The following is a 14942-nucleotide window of genomic DNA, read 5'->3' on the forward strand; positions in this document are numbered from 1 at the left end:
TCGACTTTTTGCTAGACCGACTACTTTCCCAATCTAGAAGTAAAAGACAATTATTTCAACTCGAATCAATATTTCATGTCCATATTTGATAGGTAGCCATATTTTTGTGTCAACCCATCCTATCAGGTCATTTTGTTCTGACTAATAATATTTCCTCTTCTATTTTTTAAATTATATGTGGTGCCAACTTCTCAAATATTACCTGGTAAATGGTAATTTTGACGTTTGGTCTAAAAAATGACCTAGTATGTCATAGTTATGATGACTTGGTATGCCATAATTTCGACTTCTCATCTTATACGTTAATTAATTACGTTAATCATCTTATAGGTTAACCTGTGGAGAGACAAAAAGACTCGGTATGTCATAGTTATGATTTAACAAAGCCTGAACAAAAGCAAAAGCTCTTTTCTTATGTTGCGGAAATGGGCATCCATAATTGTCTCACTAATCACTAATTGTCACTTTTAAAAACGAATAAAAAAACCATCCCGTTTTATTTTACACAAGTAACGTTACGCAAACACACAGTTGCTATGAAGGAAGCGCCCCTAGATACGCTTGTGTTGTCCATACATACCCACAATGCATCGCTCACGGCCACCACATTTGGGGGAATTCATGGTAACTTTTATTACTTAATCGTTTTTTTAGAAGCATTTACATTTTGTACAATGACGTAGCGTTATGACTCTCCAGTTATTTAACAGATTTGATCAGTTGTGTAGCGAGAGTTATTAGCTTTAGCTTGCTAGCTTAGCCGCTCATAACGGTGACATGTTAATGCCCAATATTTACAGTTTATGTATATTTTGCAGTTCTTGCTGTTGCTGTCGTTCAACGTCGGGGTTGTCATGAGGCGATAATGTATTGAAATAATAAATACATCAGCCTGTGAGGAAAACAGCGACGAAAGCATCGTGCTTTGTGTATTAGAGACAGTAATCTGTCCATCTGTAAATATTGTGATCCATATGCCAGCATGGACAAAGAGCAACGAAATATTGTGGTTTTCAACGCATCCAAACGAGAGCTCTTCACCTCCAACTCTGGATATAAGTCCTTGCAGAAGAAATTACGAGCACAATGGAAGATTCAAAGGTGAAATCTCTTAAATGGCTCGTGTAAACATGTTTACAGGTGTTAAGGAGCTTTATTCACTACATGGTGATGTAACGTTACCCATTTATATCACAAAACAGGAATTATGCACACATTTTGTTGGATTTGCAGATATGCAAATAAAATACCCATTAGAAATGAATGTTCCCATTAACCCCTTAAACTAGTTTGACCAGTTAGCAGTTTGCCAAGGGGTGATCAGTCTTACTTTTCATATTCAAATTAGACCAATCTACATGATCAAAACAATGCTACTGAAGTATGGACTTGTTGTGACTTTTTATCTCACAATTCTGAATCATGAGGTTAAAAAAGTCAGAATTGCAAGATGTAAAGTTAGAATTATAGATATAAAGTCACAATTCTGAAAAAAAGTTAAAATTGCAAGATGTAAACTCGGACTTGCGGTGTAAACTCAATTACGAATTACAAGAAAAAAGTTAGAATTGTGTGAAATAAACTCAGAATTCTGAGGGAAAAAGTCATAATTGTGAGGTTTAAACTCAGAATTAAGAGATGTTAACTCAGAGTTGCGAGAAAAAAGTTAGACTTGTGAGATATAAAGTTGTAATTCTGAGGGAAAAAAGTCAAAATTGTGGAAAATAAACTAAGAATTCTGAGAAAAATCTGATTTGTGAGGTATAAACTCGGAATTTAAACTCAAAATTACGAGAAAAACGTCAAAGTTATGAGATGTACCTAAACTAAAATGATACATTTGCGAGTTTATATCTCGCAATTTTGAGGAATGAAAAGTCTGAATAGTGAGATGTAAACACAATTAAAAGTTTATAACTTGCAACTGTGAGATATGAACACAATTGTGAGAAGGGGGGAAAAAAAGTCTACTTTTATTTATTTATCTTATTTCATTGCGGAAACAAGCTTCCATACTAAACTCTACATGTTCCTCAGCATCAAAGAGGAGCTCAGCTTGGAGAAACTCCAGGGAGTGAAGTTATGGATCACCGCAGGCCCTCGAGAGAAGTTCACTGCGGCTGAGGTGAGACTCTGAGGCACACACACACACACACACACACGATGAGTCCAGAGGAACGCCAGCAGAAGCGTGCTGTGAATCTGCTGAATGTTTGCTGTGTGCTGCAGCTGGAGGTGCTCAAGCAGTATCTGGACGGTGGTGGAGGTCTTCTGGTGATGCTCGGAGAAGGAGGAGAAATGAAATATGACACTAATATCAACTTCCTCCTGGAAGAGTTTGGCATTATGATAAACAATGGTAAGTGTGTTTGGGTTTTAATGTCACCTGTACATCACAGTCTCATTGACAAAAACAAAATGTTTATGTTAATTCAGAAAATGGTTATTGCTTTTTATATATATATATATATATATATATATATATATATATATATATATATATATATATATATATATATATATTGATTGTATTTAATAATGCATATATATATATATATATATCTTAAATATATATATATAAATATATATTTTTATATATATATATATATAAAAATATGTTCGAAAAATTATACAGTTGTGTCTACGCAAATGTTTTTAATGTGTAAGGAACATTTTGACATTAAATAAAATCAAAACTTTTAAAATGGTGTAAATGTTGGTAAATAAACTTTCCTTACACATTAAAAACATTTGCGTAGACACAACTGTATAATTTTTCAAACATATTTTTCAAGTCAAGATCTTAAGATACAGAAAATGTTTCCCCCAAAGATCTTGTCATCTTGACATTATGCTATGAACAAAATGTAAAAAAAAAATTATAAAGTTATTTTTCTTTAATATGATGTTATGGTGCCTCCACCACCTTTCTTTATTTATATTATATTGTATAATTGTATTATATTTATATTGACATTCTTTATTTTGTGCCTCATAAAAATCTTGAATTACATTTTTTTTATATATATATATGTTCATCTGGGAAGAGGTGTGTTCAAGTTTAAACATTATTCTGAAATGTATTTTTTTTTCTTTGTATTGGATTTGCAGATGCCGTAATAAGGAACGTCTATTATAAATATTTCCACCCCAAAGAAGCACTTGTGTCTAATGGTGTCCTGAACAGGTTTGTGTCTCCCATCATGTGTTGAAATGTTTCTCTGTGCATTTGTGTGGAGGTCATATTGAAACTAACCAGTCTTTACAGGAATGATTTGAATCTTCTTGTTTTCTCCAGGGAGATCAGCCGTGCCGCTGGTAAAGTGGTCACAGGGGTGATTGATGAAGAAAGCTCGGGGAATAATTCACAGTAAGCTTGATCTGAATGTTCTGGTTATGTTCTCAGCGGTTGATCAATGTTTGAGGAGTGAGACAGAGGAACCTGTAAGGTTTTCTCAGAGAGAGTAGCCCTCTCTTCCAGTTCTTCCAGTGTCTCCTGTCTTACCAACCACACAGAGATACAGGGGTTTTACAGTGAAAGTGCCCCTTTTATGCTGTTTTACAGGTTATTTTGTAAAGGAAGTCTCCTACTACAGGTTTACAAGCATTCAAGCTCAAAAAACACTTACATTTCCTCATAATCTCCACTGCAGCGTCAGCTCTACTCTCAGTGTCTGAAACGCTTCATCAAGGATTCAGTCTCTCTAAACCCCGCCTCTCTGAGAGCTGCTCTGCTCTGATTGGTCAGACGTCCTAGTCTGTTGTGATTGGTAGACCGTGTCAGAAACCAAACACTCATTAGCATATCTGAATTTCAGCGCAGGATCTTCCTCAGCTACTCAGAGATATGAACAGTAACGATGGTTTCAATCTCATCCTTTGAAAGTACATCATCATGTTTCCATCCACCTATTTTATGTGCATTTTCATATATATCATAAAAATGCGTCTAAAACTGCACATAAAAACCTTGTGTGTTTAAGTAAGGTGAATACATTTTTATCCTATAAGAAGACGTGCATAAACTACGATGGAAACACATTTACTGAATAAATCCCTTGATGCGCAAACAAAAAAAACTCTTTGCCTCAGCGTCTGCTGTGATTGGATAACGGGACTAAACAGCGGACCAATCACATCGCAGCATCTCAAATGTTGGTTTGTAGGTTATGATACGCCTGAGTCAAAGTCTGTCATCAGAATGATTCGGTTTAATTCCCTCCAGAAGCGTCTCACGCGATTGTGTTCCCGAACACCAGCATCCGAACACTAGAGAACATGACAGCGCTTATTGTGTTTCGTGAGACGCTCCGAGACGAACTCATTTATGATGGAGGGAAAAAGAGCCCGAATGCAGCAACTTACATTTTATTACTGATATTTTGTTCTCTAGAACACATGGGATGAAAACGCAGCTTTATTTGCAAAAAAATTATGCAATATTCAAATGTTGTGCATAAGGTAAATTCGTAACTAAGAAACGTAGCTAAAGTGGATTTGCTTTGTCAGCAGAAAACAGCGTCTTCTCCACATGAACAACACAAACTCTTCCAGTCTCAGATAAACTACAGTGTTTGAGGGTCAAAGTAGACGTTGTTCACGGCAGCCAATGAAGAACATAGACTGGCATTATGCAAATCTGTTACAAACCTACGCAGATTCAGCAGGAAGTGAGACTGGAGTTACTGACGACTCGATTCAGTTCAGAATCACTTCTGTCTTTCAGGAGCCAACAACTCTGTGAAACTTTGCAGATCTTTTACATTCACAAACATCTCTATTACACACCACGTGAAAGATAATATCCCAAAAAGCATAATAGGGGCACTTTAAACTCCCACATCAGGATGTGTAATTACTCTTTATTTGATGGTTGAACAGGGCACTCACGTTCGTCTACCCTTATGGGGCCACATTAAATGTGATGAAGCCTGCGGTGGCCGTCCTGTCCACGGGCTCGGTGTGTTTCCCACTCAACAGGCCTGTTCTTGCCTTCCATCAGCCTAAGGTGTGTGTGTGTGTGTGTGTGTGTGTGTGTGTGTGTGTGTGTGTGTGTGTGTGTGTGTGTGTGTGTGTGTGTGTCTGTGTGTGTGTGTGTGTCTGTGTGTGTGTGTGTGTCTGTGTGTGTGTGTGTGTGTGTGTGTGTCTGTGTGTGTGTGTGTGTGTGTGTGCAGTCATTCTGATGATCGTACCTTTGTCCAACTCACTGGCCCTCATTCTGAGCTTCCATGTCTCTGTTTGTGTCTAGAACGCTGGCAAGTTGGCGGTTCTGGGATCATGTCACATGTTCAGTGACCAGTACCTGGACAAGGAGGAGAACAGTAAAATCATGGTAGGATACTCATTTGCTATTGCAAAATGTCACTGATGGCAAAAACATAGGGTTAGGAGTTTGTTCAAAGTGATTAATTGCAAATGAGTAGTTGTGCTATTGCTCACACTTTGAACAAACCCCTAACCCTAAACTCTCACCCGTACAGTAGCTCGTCTTGCACAGTTTGTGCCATGGATGATAACCTCACATCACGAGGCTCAAGGCTGGAATACACTACACTTTTGTCCAGATGTTTGCCCCGATTTGCATCATGGACAGTTTGTCACTGAAAGTCAGAGCCAGATTTAGTAAAGTCTCAGTTGACAGAATTCTCAGTGTTCAATATTGTACAATTCTTCCAGTCAGATGATCTCAAACATGTTTATGAACACATATTTCTGTCATTTATCACACGTTTACTAGCAAAAAGGGCGTATTTCTGCACACGTGTGTTGCTCTGAACGACACGTTAGTGTGTGATTCTCAATTGTTTAGAAAACATTTACAAAGTCGCTTTTACAGAAGAGATGTGTTATTATTTTAAAAACATATAAAGCATGCACATCCAAAAATATCTGAAATACAGGTGCGTAACTGAGGATTTATAAAAAACAAAACAAAGTCAGCACACTTGCTCCCGCAAACATTTATTACACTGTTATGTCGGCTCAATGCATGTTTTGTGGGAGTGTGCTGACTCTGTTGTGTGTGTGTTATTGCCTTTATAGTCCTTCCGGGTAAACAATACCAGATTAACCAGACAGAACACCCTAGCAAACACATAGCAAAACGTTAACAAACACTTCGAACTATTTAACACCGACTAGGATTGTGGTAGTGATGTCTGCATGGGCAAGCCCCACTCTCATGTCCTTCATAAAATGTAAAAAAACTCAGTTACTTTTGTGGTTATTGTTTAGAATGTATTGTTTTTTAATGTAATATAATGTGTATGTTGCAGGATGTTGTTTTCCAGTGGCTTACAACCGATAGCGTTCCTCTCAACCAGATAGATGCAGAAGACCCAGAGGTGAGCGTAACTTACTCATATCTGTGTGACAATACTCCACTGTTCAAAAGTGTGGGCTCATTATGATTTATTTCATGTTTTTGAAAGAAGTCTCTTCTGCTCACCAAGTGAAAAATACAGTAAAACAGTGGAAAATTATTACCATTTAAAATAACTCTTTTATTCCTGTAGAATAAATTACAGGAATTCCTTATAGTAAAGTGTCATTTATTCCTGTGATCAAAGCTGAGTTTTCAGCATCATTACTCCAGTCTTCAGTGTCACATGATCCTTCAGAAATCAGTATAATATGATGATTAGCTGTCTAAGAAACATTTATGATTATCAATGTTAAAAACATTCATATTTTTGTGGAAACAGTGATACATTTTAAATTGAAAGTTCTAAATAACAGCATTTATAAATAGAAATCTAACACTCTTAGGGCCCCATTTTTATCGATCTGAAACGCATGTATCAAACACGAAACGCAAGTAACTTTGTGGGCGGATCCCGGAAATCAAATGTGTTGGTCTGAAGTCGCTTCATTATTCATAGGTGTGGTTTTGGCGTAACGTGCAATAAACCAATCAGAGCGTCCTCTCACATTCCCTTTAAGAGCCGGCGCGCTTGTTCCAACGCGGATTGCAATTATAACGGCGGGTTTGCCGGCGCACACCAGGAGCGGTTCACAGCCGAGGAGACCGACGCTCTCGTCAGGGCCGTAAAACACAGAGAAGTGACATTGGGGATGATGGGAGAAACCCACACAAATTAGCTTCGGTTAAACAGGCGTATAATAATTTGGGTAAATGTGTAGCCTAATCTAGATTTATGCCTTTTTTTTTCACATCTTCATGGACACAACAATGATTTCCCTCTTATATTTTTCCTTGTAATTATGTATGCAAAAATGAAAACTGCTGCGTCTGTGTAGATGAGAGAATCAAAGTGTGTGTGTTGTTCACACGCTACATTATGGCCAAGCACGCGCCCTTAAAATAGCATATGAATAACGCGCAACGCCGCTGTCTTTAAACTCGTTTTCTCCTGGTCAGTGGCGGAATTGTTTTTTTAAACTGCAGAATAGCACCAGGGAAGTTTTGCGCCAGAACACACTCCTCTTTACACTGAACCGCCCCCGCGAGCGCAAGTTCATTCCCTAATTTACCGACGTGCGTCTGTGGAGGGAAAAGTCCGCTGTGCGCGAGTGCAGAATAGGAATGATACATGCGTCCAGTACAAAGTAAATTGCGCTGGGAGTAAGATAGGGCCCTGAATGTCTTTACTGTGAGTTTTGATCAATTTAACGCTATGTTTCTTTCCTCAAACTTTTGAACAGTCGTGTGTATCTGACTGACTACACAACACACAGCTCATGCTTCAGGACTGTGAGGTGACCATCCTCCTCTAATTTTCCCCAGATCACAGACTACACCATGCTTCCGGACACAGGGAGTCTGTCTGACCGTCTGAGAGTGTGTCTGCAGGAGGGAGACGAGAACCCGCGAGATTTCACGTCCCTGTTTGACATGTCTCTGCTAAAGCTGCACACAAACACTCTTCCCTCTGTCCTGGAGTAAGACTCACATTTCCTAAAGAGGCTTGCATGTTGTGTTCTGACATAAACACACACAGTCATGCATTGAGTTGATAGAAAACAGTGTCACACAGTTCGATACATATCCCGATGCTGAACTCACGATACAATATTATTGCGATACTCCAAGACATTTGGTAAAAGGTTAACAAAAAATAAACTGTTGATTAAAATGCTAAATTTGATATTACATTGTGTGTGTAAATGAATATGATGGACTTGGTGCTGAAACCCAAAGCACAGGACAATCGAGACACCAGAATAACAATATTCATGATTCTGAAGCTGAAAATACTGAATTATTGTAGATGAATATGCTTTCACTGTCACTGACTAGATATATTTAAATTAATGTCGGACACTTTTACTGGTAACATCAGACATTTGGCATTATCAGGACACACACATATTCCCCACTGCATTATTATACATTATATTCAACAATATATATATATATATATAGTAGTTTAAAGTAATACTGACACTAAAACTCTGAAAACTAGATTTTTTTTTTTCTCACACAGTAATTTTTATTTTGGGTGAACTATCCACGATACATATTTTTGTATAACGATATATTGTTACATTACTAGTGCTTGGCCAATCAGACATGCATTGAAATATGAATAACTAATGAACGTCTGTGTTTTTAGTGCTTACAAGCTGCTGAATGTCAAACATGAAGCTCTCCAGCTGATCACACCTCAGTTTGAAACTCCTCTTCCTCTTCTGCAACCGGCCGTGAGTCCGTCTCCATCACATCAGCTCTCCACACTCCTCCTTTATTTTCTCTCCATCTCAACTCAGTGCATTATTATAGTGTGCTTTGATTATTCCCTTCAGTGTGTTTGTGGATGATCTGTGTTGGACTGAGGCGTTGTTTTGTGTTCAGGTCTTCCAGCCAGCGTTCAGGGACCTTCGCCCACCCATGCTTGACCTTTTTGACCTCGACGAGACCTTTTCTTCTGAGAAAGTGAGGCTGGCTCAGCTCTCAAACAAATGTGAGTTTCTACCATTGGCTCCGAATGCATTGAGCGATGTGTAATCCTGTCACTGTCTCGAGTTTGTGCGATGTGTAATGCTTGCGTTGTCTTCTCTAAGGTACCGATGATGATCTCGAGTTTTATGTACGTAAATGTGGAGACATCTTAGGAGTGACAGGGAAGTTGGACAAGGACAAAAGAGATGCCAAGCACATACTGGAGCACGTCTTCTTCCAGGTGGTGGAGTTCAAGAAGCTCAATGTAGTAAGTTGGACACACATAAACACTTTCATTTTATTTGGCCATTCATTTAGTCTTTATTTTAAAAATTCCATTGGTATTGTCATTTCTGCACCCACGTATTTTTAAACCGGTAGGATTTTCTTTTTTCTGTGAACCACAAAAAGGAAAGGATGGACAAAAAGTCAGAGCTTTTCCACTTTTCCACATAACATAAGTGGATGGTGATTTATAATAATATGATAATTTGGTATTGTCATTTCTGCACCCACATATTTTTAAACCGGTAGGATTTTACAAAAAGGAAAGGATGGACAAAAAGTACAACGTAAGTGGATGGTGATTTATACTGCAAAGCTCAGAAAAACAGTAACCTGAGATCTTAGTCGTCTTGTGGTGAAAATCCAGTTTTTAATGTAGTTTATGTGTCTATGTGGTGTTTTTAATCTGCTTTAAGACACACCATGTGTAAATTCATAAGTCGACAGCATTGCTGAGTATTTTCTGCTTAAAACTGCAGTGAACCAAAGACAGTCTCAAAAACACGGTTTGAAATTCTCGCCAGCGCGTCAAATCGCGTAATTTTTTTTAAAAATGACGCTTTTACGCGTCGGTGTGCACACTCACATTGGCGCCCTTTGTTTAGTCACGAGGCGTTAAACGTCGGCGAATATCGCGCGTGAAATTCGTCCCGGTGTGAACAGGCCTTAAGATTGCTTCTTTTTTCTGTTTCCTCAAGGAGCATGATATTGACACCACAGAAGCAAGATTCAACATGTACTGAAGCAGGAGACCGTGGAGCAGTGGAGGACTGGAGCAAGGACTTGATTTGGAGATGTGTGTGTATGTAGATATATATATATACTCAATATAAACACTCAAACTGTTGTTTCATCAGAATTTTCTAAGCCTATGGTTTAAAGAATTCTCAAGCTTTCTTGTAATATTTGAGTTATTTTTTTCCAATAAATATGAGCTTTGTTTTCTCATGTTGGAACATAATTGTATACACACACACATTGGCATCCACATCCAATATTCGAGATTGAGAAATCTCTGACGTCTTTAAGCAAAAGATTGGCTTTGTTTCAGTGGTTGTCAGTTCGGTTCCCCATGTTTTATGTCTCTTATCGGACGCACTTATTTCAGGTCTTGGGAGTCGTTAATAAGGGAAACATTTGACGACAGCATTGTCAAAATGTTTCCCGTTCATATGGATCCAGAAACACTAACGCTCCTATCGACTGAAGGTGTAACGCATGACGCCACTGTTTTCTCAAACTCATGTGTTTGTAGTTTACACGGAGACGACAGTTTTGTTTTCAGAAACTTGTACTTTGAAACCGGTTTTCAAAAGTTTGTATTTTCAGGTCCAAATTGCTGTTGTGTAAATGAACGGCCAAAACGCAATAAAATGTTTTCAGGTGCAGTTCTGGGGCTACTCTGCAGGACCGCGGGTGGGAACCACGGCTTTATTTCATTGGCACATGATTGACAGGAAATTGTAACCTAAACATGTTGTTGATCACTGCGGTGTAAATCATTCAAGTGCTTCATGCACTGCAAAAAAAAAAAAAGTCTTCAAGATTTCCATCTTGTTTTCTAGTACAAATATTTGAACTTTTTTTAATAAACATTTACATGAGAAGCAAAACTGCTCAACTAATGTCAAGTCCTGTTATCTGAAAAACTGAATTTTTGCTTAAACAAGAATAGATGAGTGTCAATGAGGTCAGAAAAATAATCCAGTTTTCCCTTTGAATCAAGTTTATTTCTCTGACCCCACTGGCAGATATTTTCTTATTTTAAGCATAAACTTATGTTTTTTTGTTTGTTTTTGTCTTCAGAGATCAATACTTAATGTCTTAATTTATCTAGTCATTTTGCTTCAAGTAAATCTTTAGGCAAGACTGGAAAACAAGACAATACTTCGTAAGAACTCTTATTTCCCTTGTTTTTCCAGCGTAAAGCTCACACCCAATCAACACAATCTTCAGTAGATTGTAACATACATTTACTAAGAAATATATTATAGGCATTTCAACATTTTATTTAATGAAAAACATTCAATAAATACATTTAGTACAAATACATTTACATAAATCACAGGTGCCATTAGTAAGCCTCACCTCATCTGTAAAACAAAGCAGAAGTTAGAACAACCTCACATTACTTCAAGGATTAGCATTAGCATCAGTGTGTGTGTGGGGGGGTAAACTCATTACAAGTAACGCGAGTTATGTAATCGGATTACTTATCAAACAAAAAAATATCTGTTAATTTTAAAAATTAAGTAACTGACTGACATTTCTCCTGTCCCCATGTTGAGAGAAATAAAGTTTTGTGTGTGTGTGTGTGTGTTTGTGTGTGTGTGTGTGTGTGTGTGTGTGTGTAATCATGGTTATTTTAGTTCTAGACTAAATGTGAACATGCATTTACTCCGCTCACTTGCACGAAAACAATCCTCAATGAATAAAAACAGTAAAATGCAATCTCAGAATTGCTCTCAAAACTTTTATAATGAACTATATGAAATTACACAAATATAATTTATGCATCCAATCTCACTTTATTGACCAATGTCTTTGCTGCGGACCTTCAATGATCTAATTCAACCAATAAACACAAGTTACTGAAGATTAGATTTAGAAATAAGAGTGTTGAACGTCTGTAAACTAAAAAATGCTGGGTTGTTTCAACCCAATTTTAGGTCAAATATGGACAAACCCAGCCGTTGGGTTACATTTTTAAATTACATGTTTAACCCAATGTCTGGGTTTGTCCATATTTTACCTAAAATTGGGTTGAAACAACCCAGCATTTTTGAGAGTGTATTATTCTTTAATGCAGAACAGCAGCACATTTCCTCGCTCACTCCTGGTGTGAAAGGGCCTTTACATTTGCCAAAAATATTACTTTTTTTGTTGTAATTAAACTAACAAGCCCAGGTGAGAAGTAGTAACGCAAAAGTAATGTAACTTTACATAAAATGCAATATAACATTATTTTTCATAAAAAGTTATTTTTGGGAGAGTTACGCAATATTGTAATGCATTACTTGTAAAAGTAACCGTGATTAGCATACACACCTAAAAGTGGGCATCCATCAAATGGCGAAGTTGGATGAAGCCGGTTCCTCTCTGAGATCTGGGATAGCCGGAGCTTGACCCGATCCCTGCCAGACCATCTCCCTCCAGGAGCGCTGAAGATCCCCGGACACATTCGGCCCGGCCCACAGCGAGATCTCAGGAGGCACCGAGGGGTTAATGGGACTCCATGTGGACTCCAAACACGACTTGGGGCTCTCGGCGATGGCCTTCACGAGGGACACTTCCCACGAGGGGTGTGTGGCGGTCAGGTCGACGCAGGACAGGTCCAGCGAGCTCGCCAGGACCGGCTTCTCCCTCTCGTAGGGCGTGGAGGACTTGCCCTGCGCCGGACTGTTGCCTGGAGAGAGGGCGTTCTTCAGGGCCACTAGAGGAGACAGGAGACTCGTGGAGTAGTTCAGACTCGGGTTGGGCTCCGAATACTCCAGCACAACACCTTTACTCGGCCGCAGGAACCCGTCGAATGAAACCGCTGATAAAGAGAGACTCTGGTCTGTGCAGAACCCTCTCTCGAACTCCGACATGGACGGGCCCTCGGAGCTCCTGGTCAGCTCTACAAAACAAGCAGGGTTTAGTTATGCGTGAAAACAGATACTAGTGACAAAGTATGGTTAGATTTGATTTAAAACATTAAAATGTGAATTTGTATGCATTAGGACTTCACCTGGTCTATCCCGTCCTGGATCCATTAGGAGAGTGTGCTGTTAATTAGACTCAGCTTGCATTTATAGCTGTGCCTTGATTGGCTCGTTTAGTTCTCCATTGACTTGTTTAGTCTGATCGGGTCATGATGTCGATCAGCAGAATGAACTAATCTTTATTCAAGTAATAATAATTTATTATAATATATTATAATAATTTGTTACATTTATATAGCGATTTTAATAATAAGTAAAGTTAGTAATTTCGTTTAATTTCGTAAAATTAAAATGATATTTTCAATAGATATTTTCTCCGAACACGTCCACATACGCAATATTTGATTGTTTTAATGGGAAAAAAATGGGGGAAAAGAAAGATAAGTTATAATCGAGGATAAATTATGAAGCAGAAATTCGTTTTCAGCGTCTGTTCATTTGTAACTTTAAACCAATTATTGTAACGCGAAATCAGTGACACACTTTGTTAATTAAACAAATGATACATCCTAAAGTTGTTCTATCAGGAATCTATCTAACCATAGTTGGAATTACTCTTTTTTGATTTTAAAGAAATATTTACAAATTATTGATTTGAGCAACTGGAATATATTCAAAACAAATATATACAATATATTTTTCTGACATATTTTGGTTATTTTAAAGTACATTAAATCGCTTTGGTGTGATTTACGACATCAAACATGAAAAAAAAAATCATATATTTTTTAGAGAAGCGCGTACATGTGTTTCCGAGCGCGCACGCACTACGTCCTGTGCTCATGGAGCTGCGCGCGCAGCGTGTGTTCGCTGACGTCACTCGCGGGAATGGCTGAGAAAAAGAAGCGCGAGATAGAAACTTGGGCGCGCAGTAGATGTTCAGCTGGAGAGTAGTTGCGCGCTTTTTAATGAAAGCTCTTGCTGTATTTGATCGACCATCATCTCATTAACATCATAGATGTTTTTGCGATCGTATGCTGTCCGCACTGTGTCCTCGTAAAGATCAGTTTCATCGGAGCATTTTTATAAAACATTCGGGAAATGTCGTGGTGGGCGCGCGGGTAAGTACACAAAGTTTATTATCCTCGCATGCTTTATATGACTGTAATAGATTTTTTTAATATAGTGCATGGAAATGAGCACAAAATATGCATTCGACATAATGATTGAGCTCGTAGAGATTGTTGACATGAAGTTTGTGAATGCAATGTTGAGCCCGCGCAATGTAAAGCACAAAGACAGACGCGACTCAGCCCAGACTAGCATTATATCCACGAGTTTGAGTTTACTGTGTTTACAGTGTCTTTGAGGAACACAAACCAGTGCAATGTGTACGTTTGGATAAAAACTGACATATGCATTGAGAATATTAGATTGAGAGTAACGTTATCTGAATGTGATCCTTTACATTTCACCATTGTAGAGCCTGGACGTGTTTTATGAGCACTGCTAATGTTCAACATGATGCTCATGCTTTAATCTAGTTTTGATGAGCATTTTCTGGCGAACAAACACAAGTCAAGATGTAAACACACTTCCCTGCCTAATGGTGTCAGTGTATCTCAACACAGTGTTGCCAGTGTTTGCTGATCTGTGGACAGTGCTGTTTTCCCAGCCCTTAACGTGTGTGTGTGTGTGTGTGTGTGTGTGTGTGTGTGTGTGTGTGTGTGTGTGTGTGTGTGTGTGTGTGTGTGTGTGTGTGTGTACAGTGAGGATGAGGAAGAGGCCATGTGTCAGGACACAGACTCTGATGTTGCTGATCAGAAGGATTGTGGGAAGGTGAAAGTGAAGTGGACCCAGGAGGAGGTACAGTACACACACACACACACACACACACACACACACAGGCATTGCTGGGGTTAAAGGTCTTTTATTGCTGAAATCTTTAGTAACATCGTACATCACCAAAAGATGAGATTATTCATAACAATCAAGAATCAGTGCAAAATAAACCTCACCTTCATGTTCTTCCAAATCCATCAGACTAATGTTTACACCCATAAACCCTGATCAAATATGATAAACGGATGTTTTTGTGATTAAAAAGTCTT

The 14942-nt window shown here is 38.4% G+C and overlaps 3 protein-coding genes across 7 annotated transcripts in view; 2 read left to right on the forward strand and 1 right to left on the reverse strand.

The window, feature by feature from the left end:
* The first annotated feature begins 527 nt into the window (after positions 1-527).
* Positions 528-10135, forward strand: ift52 (intraflagellar transport 52 homolog (Chlamydomonas)). Its single transcript, XM_079597608.1, has 14 exons — positions 528-624; positions 819-1101; positions 2038-2125; positions 2230-2359; positions 3112-3187; positions 3299-3370; positions 4882-5008; positions 5249-5332; positions 6276-6344; positions 7748-7902; positions 8577-8664; positions 8816-8924; positions 9025-9170; positions 9886-10135. The coding sequence occupies exons 2-14, from the start codon at positions 983-985 to the stop codon at positions 9928-9930; spliced, it is 1308 nt and encodes a 435-aa protein (XP_079453734.1). The 5' UTR covers positions 528-624; positions 819-982; the 3' UTR covers positions 9931-10135.
* The window catches only part of mybl2b (v-myb avian myeloblastosis viral oncogene homolog-like 2b), a 29083-nt gene continuing 24026 nt past the window's right edge, over positions 9886-14942 (forward strand). For 2 of the 5 annotated variants that reach the window (XM_079597606.1, XM_079597602.1), the window contains exons 1-2: positions 13640-13952; positions 14601-14697. In XM_079597606.1, coding sequence (XP_079453732.1) covers positions 13933-13952; positions 14601-14697 — 117 coding nt within the window. In that variant the 5' untranslated portion in view covers positions 13640-13932. Of the gene's footprint in view, positions 9990-13639; positions 13953-14600; positions 14698-14942 lie in introns of those variants that run through there. The other 3 variants (XM_079597604.1, XM_079597603.1, XM_079597605.1) reach the window with 3 other exon arrangements.
* LOC306990592 (uncharacterized protein) lies at positions 11178-12993 on the reverse strand. Its single transcript, XM_079597618.1, has 3 exons — positions 12918-12993; positions 12236-12806; positions 11178-11280 (listed from the first exon to the last, which is right to left on the reverse strand). Exons 1-2 carry the CDS (start codon positions 12940-12942, stop codon positions 12253-12255), a joined length of 579 nt encoding a protein of 192 aa, XP_079453744.1. The 5' UTR covers positions 12943-12993; the 3' UTR covers positions 11178-11280; positions 12236-12252.

This window comes from Phoxinus phoxinus (assembly GCF_949152265.1).
Source record: "Phoxinus phoxinus genome assembly, chromosome: 22".
NCBI lineage: Eukaryota > Metazoa > Chordata > Actinopteri > Cypriniformes > Leuciscidae > Phoxinus > Phoxinus phoxinus.